Below are 14,907 nucleotides of genomic sequence, written 5' to 3'. Positions count from 1 at the left end.
TGTGGTTGTAGCACTTTGTTGAATAGAGGGCGCTCATGGCTGTAATGGATCAAGTATGGAACAGCTGTGGATGAGATGTTTTGTGTCGAATGCAGAGCCCCGGGGCACTCACCTGCTGAATTCCCTATCTCCTTCATGTCGCTTCTATTATTGATGGTAAAAAATATGTCCATTACCTTCTTAGGTTTCTCACTTTTAGTGTTGTGCATCTCCCAACTAGACGGGAAAACGTTCTTGGTAGACGGCTCTACTTCCAAATGCACCAATCATGGATCGAGACCTGATGACTTTGTAGTTTGGTTCCTTACCGCCCCCCTCTCCCCAAACCAACCAACCAATAAAGAAAACAGAAAATCCAATAATACAAGACCCTTGATCAATTCACATATCAGGAGGCCAAGAAGAAATATGATCATTTGCATCCTGTACATATCACAATGTTGTTTACTGTGGCTACCACATCATCATCGTCTTTGGCAACAGTACCATCACCCTCTCCAAGCCGCATCTGGAGAAGCAACTCCCTTCTCCAGGAAGGGGACCCTCAAGATGCTCCCCTCCCAGAATTTTGTTGATCTGCAACTGGATACCAACCAGTGGCTGAAGGAGCCTCAGGTTCCTCGTGATAGGGTTTTGCACTCATCCTCTGTCCATGAAACCAGAAACTGTTCAAGGAGAAGAAGAAGAAACAGAAATCCTCCAAGACTGAAGTTCCAGTGGCGCTCCGTGCCAATGGACCCCAATTGTTCGGAGGTGGAGTTCCCAGTGGTCCCTGTGGCACCAGCCCCACACAAACTGATTCAGAACCAATGTGTATTTGATGCTGTATCCTCGCAACTTGGGCAGCAGGCAACCCTAGGGCATGACCTGGTTCCTTAGTCCCCTTCTGCCCCCCACAGGATACTGATTGTGTGATCCTCCACTGGAACTGTAGCAGTTTTTTCCACCATCTGGCTGAGCTGTGTGGTTTGTTTTGTTTCCCTTGCTTTCTGCATTGCCCTCCATAAAACTTGGTTCCTAGCAAATGCAGACCCCTACCCTCTGCAGCCATCGAGACTATTTTACAAATTGATCTGACTATGACAGTGTGTTGGGCGGAGTTTGCACGTATGTTCTGGACTCTGTTGACAACAATACAGGCCACTATGTATGACTTTGGAGGCTGTGGCTGTTCGTGTGAGAACTGCTGTGGATTTTACCATCTGTAATGTGAATCTCCCAACCAGTGGTGAAATGCCTCAGAAAAGTCTGCACTGATTACTTAGATTCACCACACTTCCTCATTGGGGAGCTTTCAGTGCCCACAACCCTTTGTTGGGTGGAACCGTGACCACTTTCTTTACAGAGCTAATTTTTTGTCTCGTGAATACCACTGCCTCCGTACACTTTAGTGTGCCATATGAGCCTAATCTAAATCTTTATATATATGCTGCCATCCACCATATGATGCATGGTGCTCTGTACCACGACTTGTCATTTCCGTTCCTGTTCCACTCGCAAACAGAGCTAGGGAAAAGCAATTGTCTAGATTCCTCCACATGAGCCTTAATTTCTTGTGGTCCTTATGTGAAATGAATGTTGGCAGCAGTAGAATAGTTATACAGTCAGCTTCAGTGTCTGTTCTTCAAATTTTCTCAATACTGTTCCTCAAAAATAATGTCACTTCCCCTCAGGAGATTCCGATTTGAGTTCCCGAAGCATCTCCACATCATTTGCATATTGTTCGAACCTACTGGTAACAAATCCAGTGGCCCACCTCAGAACTGCTTTGATGTCTTTTTTTTAATCTGATGTGGTACGGGTCCAAAACACTCGAGCAGTACTCGGAATAGGTCCGCTAGTGTCCTATACGTGGTCTCCTTTACAGATGAATCACAATCCTAACATGCTTGTTCCATTTTGTATGACTTTGCAAAGATACACTCAGATATTTAAAACAATATGATTGTGTCAAGCAGTACACTACTAAAGCTGTGTACAAACATACAGGATTGTTTTTCCTACTCATCTGCATTAACTTCCATTTTTCTAAATTTTTGCCATTCATCACACCAACTGTCTGTCATCTTGTCCCATCCTACAGTCATTCAACTTCAACACCTCCCTGTACACCACAGCACCGCCAGCAAACAACTGCACATTGCTGCCCACTTTGTCCGCCATATCATTTACATATATAGAATATAATAGTGGTCGTGTCGCACTTCCCTGGGGCACTCTTGATGATACTCGCCATTGAGGACAACATACTGGGTTCTATTGCTTAACACTAGAACCACTTATATTTGGACATACCTAAAACTGCAAAAATAAAGTAGCTTTTAACAACTTATCATTTATTACTTTAAAAAACTTACTCATTTGCTGGGTACCTTTACTGGCTACTATCACATAATAAGTACAAATAATAGTCTTTTGATGTAAATTTGTTGCGGACGTTTTCTTGCACGTATGACACTTTACAAATGATTCGTTTCCTTCACAGTTAGACTTTACAAGGTGATGTGTTTGCTTTTCTTGTCTCTCAGGAATGTTTTCAGTTGTGACGGAGGTACTATTCTTCCTGGTTGTTGCATACTTCTCAGCAAGCTCCTCCCCCAGCTGCAGTTTGAAGTCTCTGCATTTCAACTTTTCCTTGTTTAGAGCACTGTACAATACTCAGGCATTTATCCCATCCAAATCCAGCAATCTGTAAAACGTGTGAGCAGGCCGACATCTCAATGGTGCTTTGACAGAGTATTTGTGAGCCAGTTGATTCACCACATCCACTCCTTATTTAGAGCCACTATAAAATGCAATTGCATCTGTCTCTTTTCTCAGACCATCTTCAATTTTATGTAAGAGTGCATAGTGCTGAGAGTCGAGACATTCTTGTTGTTCTTTCCCTTGTAAACTGTCAGTGTGGTATCATTCTTCTTCAACAATTCTGTACTGTATAACACTTCTTTTGCCTTCTTGATACAGACTGGATTTTCCCTGTAAGATCAAAGTATGATGCCAACTAGACTTGTAGCATTTGCTTTCAAGGTTTCAGAGGGAGCCAAAGAGGTGAAAAAATTATCACATGTGGCATTTCTTCCTTTATTGAGCTAAGGTTGCCTCAATTTTTTCACAACTAAACCACCAAGATCCTCATCACTTGGCATATTGTCATCCTTTCCTAGATAAGGAAAAGCATACTTTTGCCCGTATTTATCCGTTTCTGAGGCCATGAACTCTGTGAATCTTTGATTAGAAAAACTGTTTGTCGATTGTTATATATAGACCCAGTATGTGGCTGTTTTGTGCTTGTATCAGATTTCTTATACCAAAGCAAACTTGTCTTATTTCAGTCATTCTGATTTTGTGGATCTAATGTCAAATCTAAGATTACACATTATCTCTCTGAATCTGTCACTGTGTCAGATGCATTTTGTAAATCTAGAAATATGGAATCTACCTGTTGCCCTTCATCCATAGTTTGCAGTATATCGTGTAAGAAGAATGTCAGCTGAGTTTTGCATGAACAATGCTGTCTAAAAAGCTGGTTTGTGGACAGAGGCTTTCCGGTCTCTAGGAAATTTATTGTATTCAAAATCAGAATATGTTCAAGAATTCTGCAGCAAACAGTGTTTGGGGTGTTGGTCTGTAATTTTGCAGATGTGTTATTTTGTACTTCTTTATTGCAATTTTTCCAGTTGCTTGGGACTTTTTGCTGGGTGAGAGATTCACAATAAATGCAAGCTAAGTAAGGGGCCAGTGCCATAGGGTACTCCCTGTAAAACCAAATTGGCTGGATGGACCTGGGGAATTATGTTTTCAATTGTTTCTCTATGCCAGGTATGCTTGTTACTCTGTCATCCACACAGGGCTCTGATGATCAAACGATGGTATGTTTGTATGATTCTCCTGTGTGAACGACTAAAAATGTGAAATTTAAAACTTAGGCCTCTGTTTTACCATCCTCAACTGCCACATCAGTCTGGTCAACGAGTGACTTATTTAATATAGGACCAGAATTTTCTCAGATTCTTGGCCAGATCTTTTGCTAAGGTATGACGGTGGTAGTTGTATGCTTCGCGCAGAATTCTGCACAGACCCACAAATCTCTACTAACCTTTGCCTGTCATTTGTGCGTTCTTTTTTTGAACCGAGAGTGCAACCTTGTTTGGCCGGTGGCCTTTCCATTTGCAACCCTGGTGTTCTCCCCTCCATCCATTGAAAAGTCCATAGGGACCTGTTCTATAGTGACCATTTTCCGATCATCCTGTCCTTCTCTTAGTAACATTCCCGTGAGCAGCCATCCAGATGGGCTGACGGGAATGCCTTTGCGTTTGCCTCTACCATCGCCGTTAACACTTCACCATGTGGAGGTATCAGTGTGGCTGTCCTGTCGAGAGCACAACCACTACCATTCTATCAGCAGCAGATTTAGCGATACTCCATTCCTCACCCCCCCCCCCCCCCCCCCCCCCCCCCAAGCTTCAGATATCGCCATGGCCATTAGAGATCACGGACGGGCTCTCCAATGCCGTAAGCGACATCCATCAGTGGAGCACCTCATTACCTGTAAATGGCTCTGTGTGCGGATCACCACCTAATAAAATGCCAGACCAAGAATGCTGGAAACGGTATGTTACTACCATTTTACCACGTACCTCTCCTTCGCAGGTTTGGACAAAGGTGCCTCTGTGGGCACCAGTCCCCCACAGATGTATTTGGTATCTCCCTGAATGGTGTTATCTGCACTTTCCTAGATGCTGTTGTCAAACATTTCACCCTGTGGTATGCTTGAGCCCCTGTTTACAAGAAATGTCAGCCTCCTTGTTGTGACCTCAAACAGCGGGCAGAGTGAATTCAGCTACCTTTCACAGTATATGATCTGGAGCCATAGAATGCTCCATTCCGTGAATGGGACTTCCTCAGTGCTCTAACTCTTGGACCTGACATTCCCCAGAGCTAGACTGCATCCACAGCCAAATGCTCAGACACCTTTTTGTGGATTACCAATGTGACATCCTTGCCCTTCCCAGCCATATCTGGGGTGAGGGTGAGTTCCATCTCAGTGGCACAAAAGCATTGTTGTCCAAGTACTGAAACCATGTAAACATCCCATTGAGGTGGACAGCTTTTGCCCAGTTAGTCTCACTAATGTTCTCCGGAGGTTTCTCAAACATACAGAGAGCTGGTGGCTGTGTCGGTATCTTCAGCATTGGGATTGTTTGGCTCCATCCCAAGGTGGTTTGTGCCATGAGGCCATTCTACTGCTGACAATTTGGTGTGACTGTAGTCAGCTATCTGTTCGGCGACATCATCATATTGCAGTCTTCTTTGATTTGCAAAAGGCTTACGATGCCATATGGTGTTATCACATCCTCTGTACCCTACATGAGTGGGGTCTCTGGATCCTGCTCCATATTCTTATCCAGAACTTCTTGTCACTCTGTAGTGTCCAGGTTTAAGTTAGTGCTTTCAACAGTACCCCCCTCCCCATCCATATACAAGAGAATGGGGTCCTGCGCATAGCTCCGTATTGTGTATGCCCCTTTTTCTAGTGGCTGTCAATGATACAGCTGCAGCTGTGAGGTCTAAAGTGACACCCTCTGTGTCTGCTGATGGTTTGTGCATTTGCTGTTGCTCCTCCACTGTGGGTCTTCCTGAAAGCAGACTGCAAACTACCATAAGAAAGGAGCAGTCCTGGAATCTCATCCATGGCTTCCAGTTTTCAACCACCAAGACATGCATAATGCACTTCTGTGTCCATCATGCTGTCCATTTGCAGCCAGGACACTCTCAGTGTGACCTCAGGAGCTCAGCATTGATTTGCTAGGTGTGGGCTGGGGTTCTTGAGCTGGGGACCGGTAAGCACCACCAATCCCCAGTCACTGTAACATCTGGGCATGCTTCAGCGACCATCACGTGGCGTGACAGTGGAACATTTTGTGTCTCAGGGAATGGGGATCTTGGCTTGACCACCCAGATCATGAGGATGGGATAAACCTCTATAAAAAAGACCCTCAGTCTCAAGGTGTGCTGCACGCCGATGATACATGGCTGTTGAGGTGGAACAGTCGTTAGCATGCAACCTCTGGGGAACCTGCCGCACCTCAGTTGTATAAGGCTTACTTAGGCATGCTGGGCTCTGTCTGAATGGACCCTTATTACCCTATCTGTTCGTGGGACTGAGATGGGACCCTCAAAATCTTCTTCTCCTCCTGCAGGGAAGGGTGTACTGCCTGGAAGTATTCACACCCATTCATCCAAAAAGAATGAGAGAGGCTAGTCTTCCTGATAATAAGAATGCTTTGGACTGCAGTGACAGGGCTCATGGAGTCGTGAATAACAATGTGTTTCTGGTGATAAAGAGGGAGGAGGGGACATTTGAAAAAGTAACCCCCTTTTATATCCATAAGGGTAAGGAATGCCTCACTGGAACATTAAAATTTATAAAACAATTATGTAATGGCTTATTGTTGGTCGACCTTCTTAAGAAATTGCAGAAACAGGGTGACCGTGATATCATTGTTGAGATGTATACCTCTCTCAACTCCAGTAAGGGCATTGTCACATGCTGAGGTATCATGGACATGGACATAGCAGAACTGAAGCAAGAATGGACATCCCAGGGAATAGTTGATGAGGAGCAATGAATGCGCAGGAATAAAGGAGCAATTGAAAAGACTGCCACTTTTATAGTCAAATTCAATTCTCTGACATTGCCTGAACATCTTATGGCAGAGTTCCTTCGACTTAATGTTCGGCCTTACATTCCAAGCCCACGCTTTCAGACATCATTCTTTCCCATCTGACTGATGAGGAGGATATAATGGAGTGAGATGCCTTGGATTCAGGCAGCCCCTCCACTCCCCTTCGTTCTTAGAGTGCTTCACCTCTGCGGTGCAAAGATAGGAGTAAATTAAAACCGCACTGATCACATGGCTTCCGTACTACATTGGAACATGGGTGGGTTCAGGACTCATGTGGAGGATCTGAAACTCCTAGCACAGGTACATCCCTTGTGCTTTCATTTACAAGAAATTCATTTTAAAGATACAGATGTCCCTGTGCTACTGGGATAAACGCTGTACCTCAAGGATGACCTATTAGGGGAAAGGACCAAGGGAGGTGTTGCAGTGTTTGTCACTAATGCGCACCACTCCTCTGCCCTCCCTTGGCTACTGACCTGCAAGCAGTTGCAGTTCAAATTCAGTGTGTCGAAGGACCACTGCTCACTGTATTTACCTCCACAAGATGAACTAGGCTCTGAGGCTGTCACAGATCTTATCGCACAACTCCTGCAACCATTCCTCCTCCTGAGAGACTTCAATGCCCATCATGTCCTGTGGGGCTTGCCCTCAGGGTCGGGTTTTGGAGGACCTCATGACTTCTCACGGGCTGTACATCCTCTACACAGGTACTCACACACATTCCTCTACTGCTACTGGGTCGTTCTCAGCTATCAACTTCTCTTTCTATTCCTCTGCCCTCGTTGACTCTGTTCAGTGGGAGGTCATTGATGACCTTCATTCCAGTGACCACTTCCCAATCCATCTTCACCTACTAAATGGCTCATCACCTAAAGTTAAGCCCCCAAAATGGATGGTCAGCAGGGCTAACTGGACGCCTTTCAGCCAGCTGGCTGTGTTCGAACACTGCGACAGCATCTGAGAATGGGTGGTTAACATCACACGAGTGATCCATCATGCCACTGACCTATCCATCCCACATTCCTCAGGTCATCTTAGGAGGCAACCAGTACCTTGATGGACAGATGAGTACCGTTTATGATCTGGGAAAGGTGTGCGGCTCTTCGACATTTTAAATGCTGACTGACAGCAGACAACCTTAGGGCCTTTCGAGTCATGAGGGCCAAGGCTAGACGTGTCATTAGGGAGAGTAAGAAAAGGTCATGGCAAGCGTTCCTGGACTCCATCAATTGTTCTACTTTTTCTGTAAAAGTGTGGGAAGCCTACCCGGAGGATTTCCAATAAACACAGACTTTTACCGATAGCAGTGGTGCTGAAATGGGGGTGCCTCCAAATAACATCCAGAGACATTGCTCAGATGCTGGCCGAACATTTTGCACAAACTACTGCCAATACACGCCAGGATCCAGTGTTTCGTCACTATCATGTGACTGTCGAGAGGGAAAAGTTTGACTTCAGATCCAACAGTTCTGAGCCCTACAACTCCCATTTCTCCATGTGGAAGCTCGAATCAATGCACAGATTTGTGACACTGCACCCGGTCATGACCAAATCTGTTACTGCATGCTTCGAGATTTGCCAATAGCATCAAAGGAAATCCTCCTCGAATGCTTTTAATCTAATATGGCAGACAGGCAACTTTCCCAACTCATGGAGGGAGGCAATTCTAATCCCCCTCCTCAAACCAGGAAATGACTGCACATGTCCCAGTAGTTATCGGAGTATCGGCCTTAACGAGCTGTGTAGGAAAGACACTGGGGAGAATGGTTAACCATCATTTGGTCTGGTTGTTAGAGGCCAGGCAACTCCTTAGCCACTCTGTGTGGATTCTGAAGATATCAGTCTACTGTCGACAATCTGACCCTCCTAGAGGCGGTTATTCAGCAGGGTTTCCTCCATAAGCATCACTGTATTGGCATATTGTTCGATAAAAGTAAGACATACGATACTACTTGGAGACACTGTATTCTCACACAACTGCAGCAATGGGGCTTTCGTGGCCACTCCCCCTTCTTCATACAGTCTTTCCTCCTGTCTCAGCAGTTTTTTAAGACCCGAGTTGGTGACATGCTGTCTGATCGATTTGAGCAGGAGAATGGTGTTCCACAGGGCAGTGTTTTAAGTGCTACCTTCTTTGCCGTAGCCATCAACAGTATGACATCTACGGTAATGAGTCCTGTACAGTGCTCCATATTTGTAGACAATTTTGCTGTTTTCTGTTCCTCCTCCATTGTTGCAACAGCGAGCCGTCATTTGCAACTTATGATGTGGAGGTTAGAGGAGTGGACCGCAGAGATAGGGTTCCAGTTGTCTGCAGATAAGTCTGTGTGTATTCATTTTAATCATTCTCGTCGCCTTTTTAATTTGCCTGTCGTGAATGTGGGGGATACCATCCTACATTTTAGAGAGACAGTGTGGTTTCTGGGCCTCATTTTTGCCTCTACATCTACATCGTTATTCTGCAATTCACACTTAAGTGCCTGGCAGAGGGTTCATCGAACCATTTTCATACTACTTATCTGCCATTCTACTCTCGAATGGCGCGTGGGAAAAAGAAACACCTAAATCTTTCCGTTCAAGCTCTGGTTTCTCTTATTTTATTATGATGATCATTTCTCCCTACGTAGGTGGGTGTCAACAAAATATTTTCGCATTCGGAAGAGAAAATTGGTGATAGAAATTTCGTAAATAGAGCTCGCCTCAAAGGAAACCACCTTTGTTTCAGTGACTGCCACCCCAACTCGCGTATCATATCAGTGACACTCTCACCCCTATTGCGCGATAACATGAAACAAGCTGCCCTTCTTTGCACTTTTTCGATGTCCTCCATCAATCCTACCTGGTAAGGGTCCCACACCACGCAGCAATATTCCAGCAGAGGACGGACAAGTGTAATGTAGGCTGTCTCTTTAGTGGGTTTGTCACATCTTCTAAGTGTTCTGCCAACAAAGTGCAGTCTTTGTTTTCCCTTTCCCACAATATTCTCTATGTGGTGTTTCCAATTTCAGTTGCTCGCAATTGTAATTCCTAGGTATTTAGTCAAATTGACTCCAGATTGTTGTGGTTACCACACCTGCGAGACCTGAAAGCCAGAACCCCGAAGGCACAGAACATCATCAAGTGCCTTAGCAACAGGTCTTGAAGAGTGTACAGGGAGTGTCTCCTTCAGTTTTATCGTGCTTTTTTGTGTTTGTGCCTGGATTACGATTGCACGATGTATGGGTCAGCAGCCCTCTTACATGCGGATCATTAACACTGTCCATCATGAGGGTATTTGGCTGGCCATGGGTGCTTAGCAGACCAGTCCCATACCTATCATCTTTGCTGAGGCAGGGGGACCGCCACTTACCATCCGGCGCCAGCTCCTCATGGTGCGTCAGGCATGTAAGTTCCTTGCAGCTCCAACTTCACCATACTGTTGCTCGTCCACCTCTGGAACGCCTTTTTTGCAACCGTCCACGAGCCGTGAAGCATGATGCCATTTGGAATCCGCGTGCAGCTTGTGCTGGAGTCACTCGGTGTGGGGCCAGTACGACCCCAGATCCAGGGTTTTAACCGTCTGCCACCCTGCTTACTGGAGAGGCCCCGAGTGAGTTTAGATTTTGTGCGATACAGGAGAGATAGCACTCCTGCTTCTGTTTTTAATGCGATATTATCTGATATTTTATCTGGGTACCATGACCATGTAGCTGTTTTTACAGATGGGTCTAACTGGGGAGGAGGAGGGGGGGGGGTGATGGCGACTCTGTTGGTTGCTCTGTTGTTTTCCCAGATCATGTCCTCAATGTCAGACTGCCTCCAGAATTTATCGTCTTCAACACAGAGTTATATGCGATCTTGCAAGCACTGGAACAGATGAGACCTTCTCCTGGTGTTAGATTTCTCTTCTGCTCAGATTCTCTGAGCGCCCTTTTCTCTCTCCAAAGTTTTTACTCAGCAGATACAGTACCCAGAATATCCAGGATGCCCTCCTACAACTAAAACTGAGGAAGGAGGTGTCTTTCTGCTGGGTACCTAGGCACATTGGAATTGCAGGGAATGAAAGGGCAGACTGAGCAGCCAAGGATGCGTGTCATGATCCTCTGGTATTTCGGTGTGGTATCCCCGTGCTTGCTATCACCTCGCTGTTGAGGTACAAAGTTGCGTGTCGATGGGAAGAGAAGTCGCTGGCACTGACCAATAATAAGCTCCATGTCATCAAGCCCACAACTCAAACTTGGAGTACTTCCTTCCAGCCATGTCGGTGAGACGAGGTCCTTGTTACTCATCTTCGCATAGGCCACAGCCCTATGACACATGGATTGTTAATCCGGCGAGAGGACTCTCCAATGTGTGGCGCTTGTGGCGTGCAGATCACGGTGCGCCACATTTTATTGGACTGCATTTTATTTGCTGAGCAGGGGACTTCAGTGGATTTGCCGGTGGATCTGCTGCCTATTTTATGTAATGATCAAGTGAATGTGGTTAGTGTTTTAAAGTTTTGTGAATTATCGAACATTTTTAACAAGATTTTAGGGAGATATCCTTAATGTGTCAAAGGATGGCTGACTCAGCATAGTTTTTTGTAAGTGGTCAGCCAGTCACATGTCCCTGTGCTTTTTAGTTCTTCTGTGTTTTGTTTTCTCTGTGTTTTAATTTCTTAATCCCTTCTCTCCTAATTGGTTTTAGTGCATGTGAGAGCGCATGTGATACAGAATGACTGTGTGGTCATTTCGAGTGCATGCGTGTACAACACTTTTAGTTCATCTCGACATTCGTTTGTTTTCCTAAGTGTAAGGGCACTGATGACACACACACACACACACACACACACACACACACACACACACACACACACTCACACTCACACACACACAGTGAGCAGTTGCTCAATATAGTGGAGTCTTATCACTTTTTGGGACTGGGCTTTGATGCCCAGTTGACGTGTCTTCCCCATCTTCTCCAACTTGAGCAAACATGCTGGTCGCACTTTAATACTCTTTGCTACCCCAGTGACATCAGCTGGGGCACAGACTGCTGTACACTTTTGCAACTTTACAGAGCTCTGATCCTGTCCCATCGTGACTATGGGAGTCTGGCATATGGCTCGGCATTGCCTTCAGCATTGCGGATGCTGGATGTGATACAGCATTGTGAGGTCTGCCTTGCAATAGGTGCCGTTTGGACAATCCCTGTGAACAGCCTACACGTGGAGCTGGGTCCATCCACTACAAATTAGCTGCCTATGACTGCTGCTCAGGTATGTGGTATACATTCACTGCTGCCCTGAGCATCTGAACTACTGTGTCAGTTTTCCTGGTGGGGAGATCCACCTCCCACAGCAGAAGTGCAGGACTGGAGTCACAACTGCAGTTCACATAAAGTGTGTCTGCTCTGAACTCCAACTTTCCCTTCACAGTTGCCTCTTGTCAGGGAGTAATTGTGTACACCCCCATGGCAGTTTACACTGCCCTGGGTCTGTCTTGACTTATCCTTCAGGCCTAAATCATCTACTGACCACATGGTTTTACCGCCTGTTCTTGACCGTCCTTTGTGTGTTTCCAGCTGTGGAAGTTGTATACACTGTACACTGGCGGCTCTCTGGTCGCTGAACAAACCGGTTTTGCCTATACACATGCAAGATGCAGTGAATTACACTCTTTGCTGAACGGATGCAGTGTATTCACTGCACGATCTTTTGGCTATTGACCAGTGCTACCCTTGACACTCGTTGGTTTTGACTATCCAGGGTCTCCTTTGTGATCTCCATCAAGTTGATCATTTAGTCATCTTTGTCTAGACCTTGGGTTACGTTGAGAGCCCAGAGAATGAATTTGCTGTCTGGTTGGCCAAGTTGGATATCAGGATGCTGACTTTGGTTGACGGGGATACTGGACAGGACCTTCAGTCAAGTGAATGCTGTTAATTTTAGAGTTTTGGAACACTGATTCATGTACCCTGGTTTCTCCGATGAAACTGCAAACAATGAAGAGGACCATGAATTTGGGGCTTTCCTCCCTCCATGCTTCTCAGGGGGAATCTAACATGCTGTCAGCTCCATATTTGTCCACACTTGGTTAACCTGGGGCCACATTTTATGACTTGAGGATCCACTCCACTGTTGGTATGGTGCCCATCTCACAGTGGCCCATATACTACTGGACTGCCCTAATTTGTCCACCTTACTGCTAAACCTTAAACTTGCTGACATGCTGTGTGCTGCATCTGGGGCTAGCGGATAATGCTAGAGTGTCTGATCTGGTTCAATGTTTTACCCATGAAGGTGGTTTTTAGTCCTCTCTATGAGATAGGGCACATTGGCCTCGTTGGCTGCTTAAGGGTTTGGAGGGGTGCCTCATCACTTGCTCTGACTACGGCCCCTATGGTTGCCCTTGCTCAGTGGTCTTGGGCTGGCTCCTACCCTTCCCACCTTTCTATAAGTTTTTGTACATCTGTTGTTGATTTACTGTCTCATCATTGTCATTCTCTTTCCTGAGATTTTATCAGCTAGTCAACGCTGCTAGTTTTCTTGTGATAATGGAGGGTAAGAACACTGGTCAGATGCTGAGGGCGTGTCTCAAATCATGTAACATGTCCCTGAGGACACCACCTGCTTTCTGGGTGAGGCAACTCGCTCACCTTCACACACACACACACACACACACACACACACACACACACACACACACACACACACTTCTACTTGCTTCCGTCTCTTGGTTTTATTGATTCTTGCTTACAACTGGGTTCACCAGGATTTGTCTTCTGCATCTTTCCTCTCTAGGGACTCCTCCCAGCTTGGCACCTATAGGATGGAGGGACTGATGACCTTGTAGTTTGGTCCCTTTAACCATATCAGTGCAATCAAGTCCAAGTTGGGAGAAAAACGATGAAGGGAAAAGTCAGAGAAATTAATGGTTGGAAAGTGTCAGAATTTTGTGCTAAATACTGTTAGAGAGAGTAAAATGCAAATTGGAAATGTTATAGTTTGAAAATAGTGGTTTTCCTTATTCTACTCTAGTATGGTGTCTTGGCCTACATTTATCAATTATCTTAAAATCTAGTTTTAATTTTATCTAAGATTTTACATTCTTCATTTTCCTCTTTTTGTCCAATTCTGTAGAAGTTAATCAATGTAATAATGCTTTTTACCTATTCTTATTGCTATGATAAGCTTTCAGTTTCTTTGTTTTACATTGTGTTTTAATTCTCTTCATTTCAGTTAATACTACTCTAGAATAATAGTTATGCTGCATTCTAGGAGGAAAATATAAATTTTCTTTTCACTAAGAATCATTCAGTTATTGTTATGGGTTCACTTGGTAATTTGCTAGCACTTATTTGTACTGTTAGTTTTAGGTCTGTTGTCTAATTTTTATTGTATGTTTCATTTACAGTGGAGTGAAATGGTTCACATATTTTGTACTGGTGTTCCACTTAAAAAACATAGGCGCCACATAAAAGTATATGAAAATTGTTTCACTGCTTCAGAAGCTGTGTCTTGGTTTCATAAAGTATTACAGAGGAACCAAAATTTTGATCCAACCATTACAAAAGAACAAACCATTCAGTTACTTAACAAGTTCTTACATGCTGGAGTCTTTCAAAAGATGAATGCAACCTATCCATCAGAGAGTTGTTTCAAGGAAAATGGAGATATATATCAGTAAGTGATATTTTCTACTATACGAAAAGTGTTACTGGTTCATTTTGGTTTATGGTGTAACAAGTATCAATACTGGAAGTTCTTTTTTTATTATTTTTTTTTTATTTTATTTTTTTTTTTTTCAATTTTAACACGTGTGTGTGTGTGTGTGTGTGTGTGTGTGTGTGTGTGTGTGAGAGAGAGAGAGAGAGAGAGAGAGAGAGAGAGAGAGAGAGAGAGAGAGAGACTAAATGCTGACTGCTAATTGTTGACATAGGTATTATGATGCTCCCTAGCCTATAACTTTTAATGTGTTTGCTATTGCCCTTTCCCACCAAATTGTCTGCAAATTCCCAAAGGAATAAAATTAGTGAATATGTAGTGGTCATTTGTTTCAAATAAACACATAATCTTACACAGAAAAAATGATTTTGCAAAAGACACTTGACATTTACTGTGGATGTGAGCTAACTTTAAACACTCAGCAGAATGTTCATTCTGTGCTTGTGTTTAGAAATCCAGTGTTGAACTTCTTGTAACTGTAGAGGCATGTCCTGTTACTGATTTCAGTGTGAAAAACTATTTTAGCATTTTGAA

The 14,907-nt window shown here is 44.4% G+C and overlaps 1 protein-coding gene across 1 annotated transcript in view; it reads left to right on the top strand.

Annotated features, from left to right (window-relative positions):
• LOC124556187 (DEP domain-containing protein 1A-like) overlaps positions 1-14,907 on the top strand; it is a 127,205-nt gene that overhangs the window by 42,656 nt on the left and 69,642 nt on the right. The window contains exon 2 of the mRNA XM_047130182.1: positions 14,063-14,331. Within this exon, the coding sequence (XP_046986138.1) occupies positions 14,063-14,331 (269 nt within the window). The remainder of the gene's footprint in view (positions 1-14,062; positions 14,332-14,907) is intronic.

The sequence above is a fragment of the Schistocerca americana genome, chromosome X (genome assembly GCF_021461395.2).
Source record: "Schistocerca americana isolate TAMUIC-IGC-003095 chromosome X, iqSchAmer2.1, whole genome shotgun sequence".
Lineage (NCBI taxonomy): Eukaryota > Metazoa > Arthropoda > Insecta > Orthoptera > Acrididae > Schistocerca > Schistocerca americana.
This window is presented reverse-complemented; position numbering and strand designations above follow the sequence as displayed.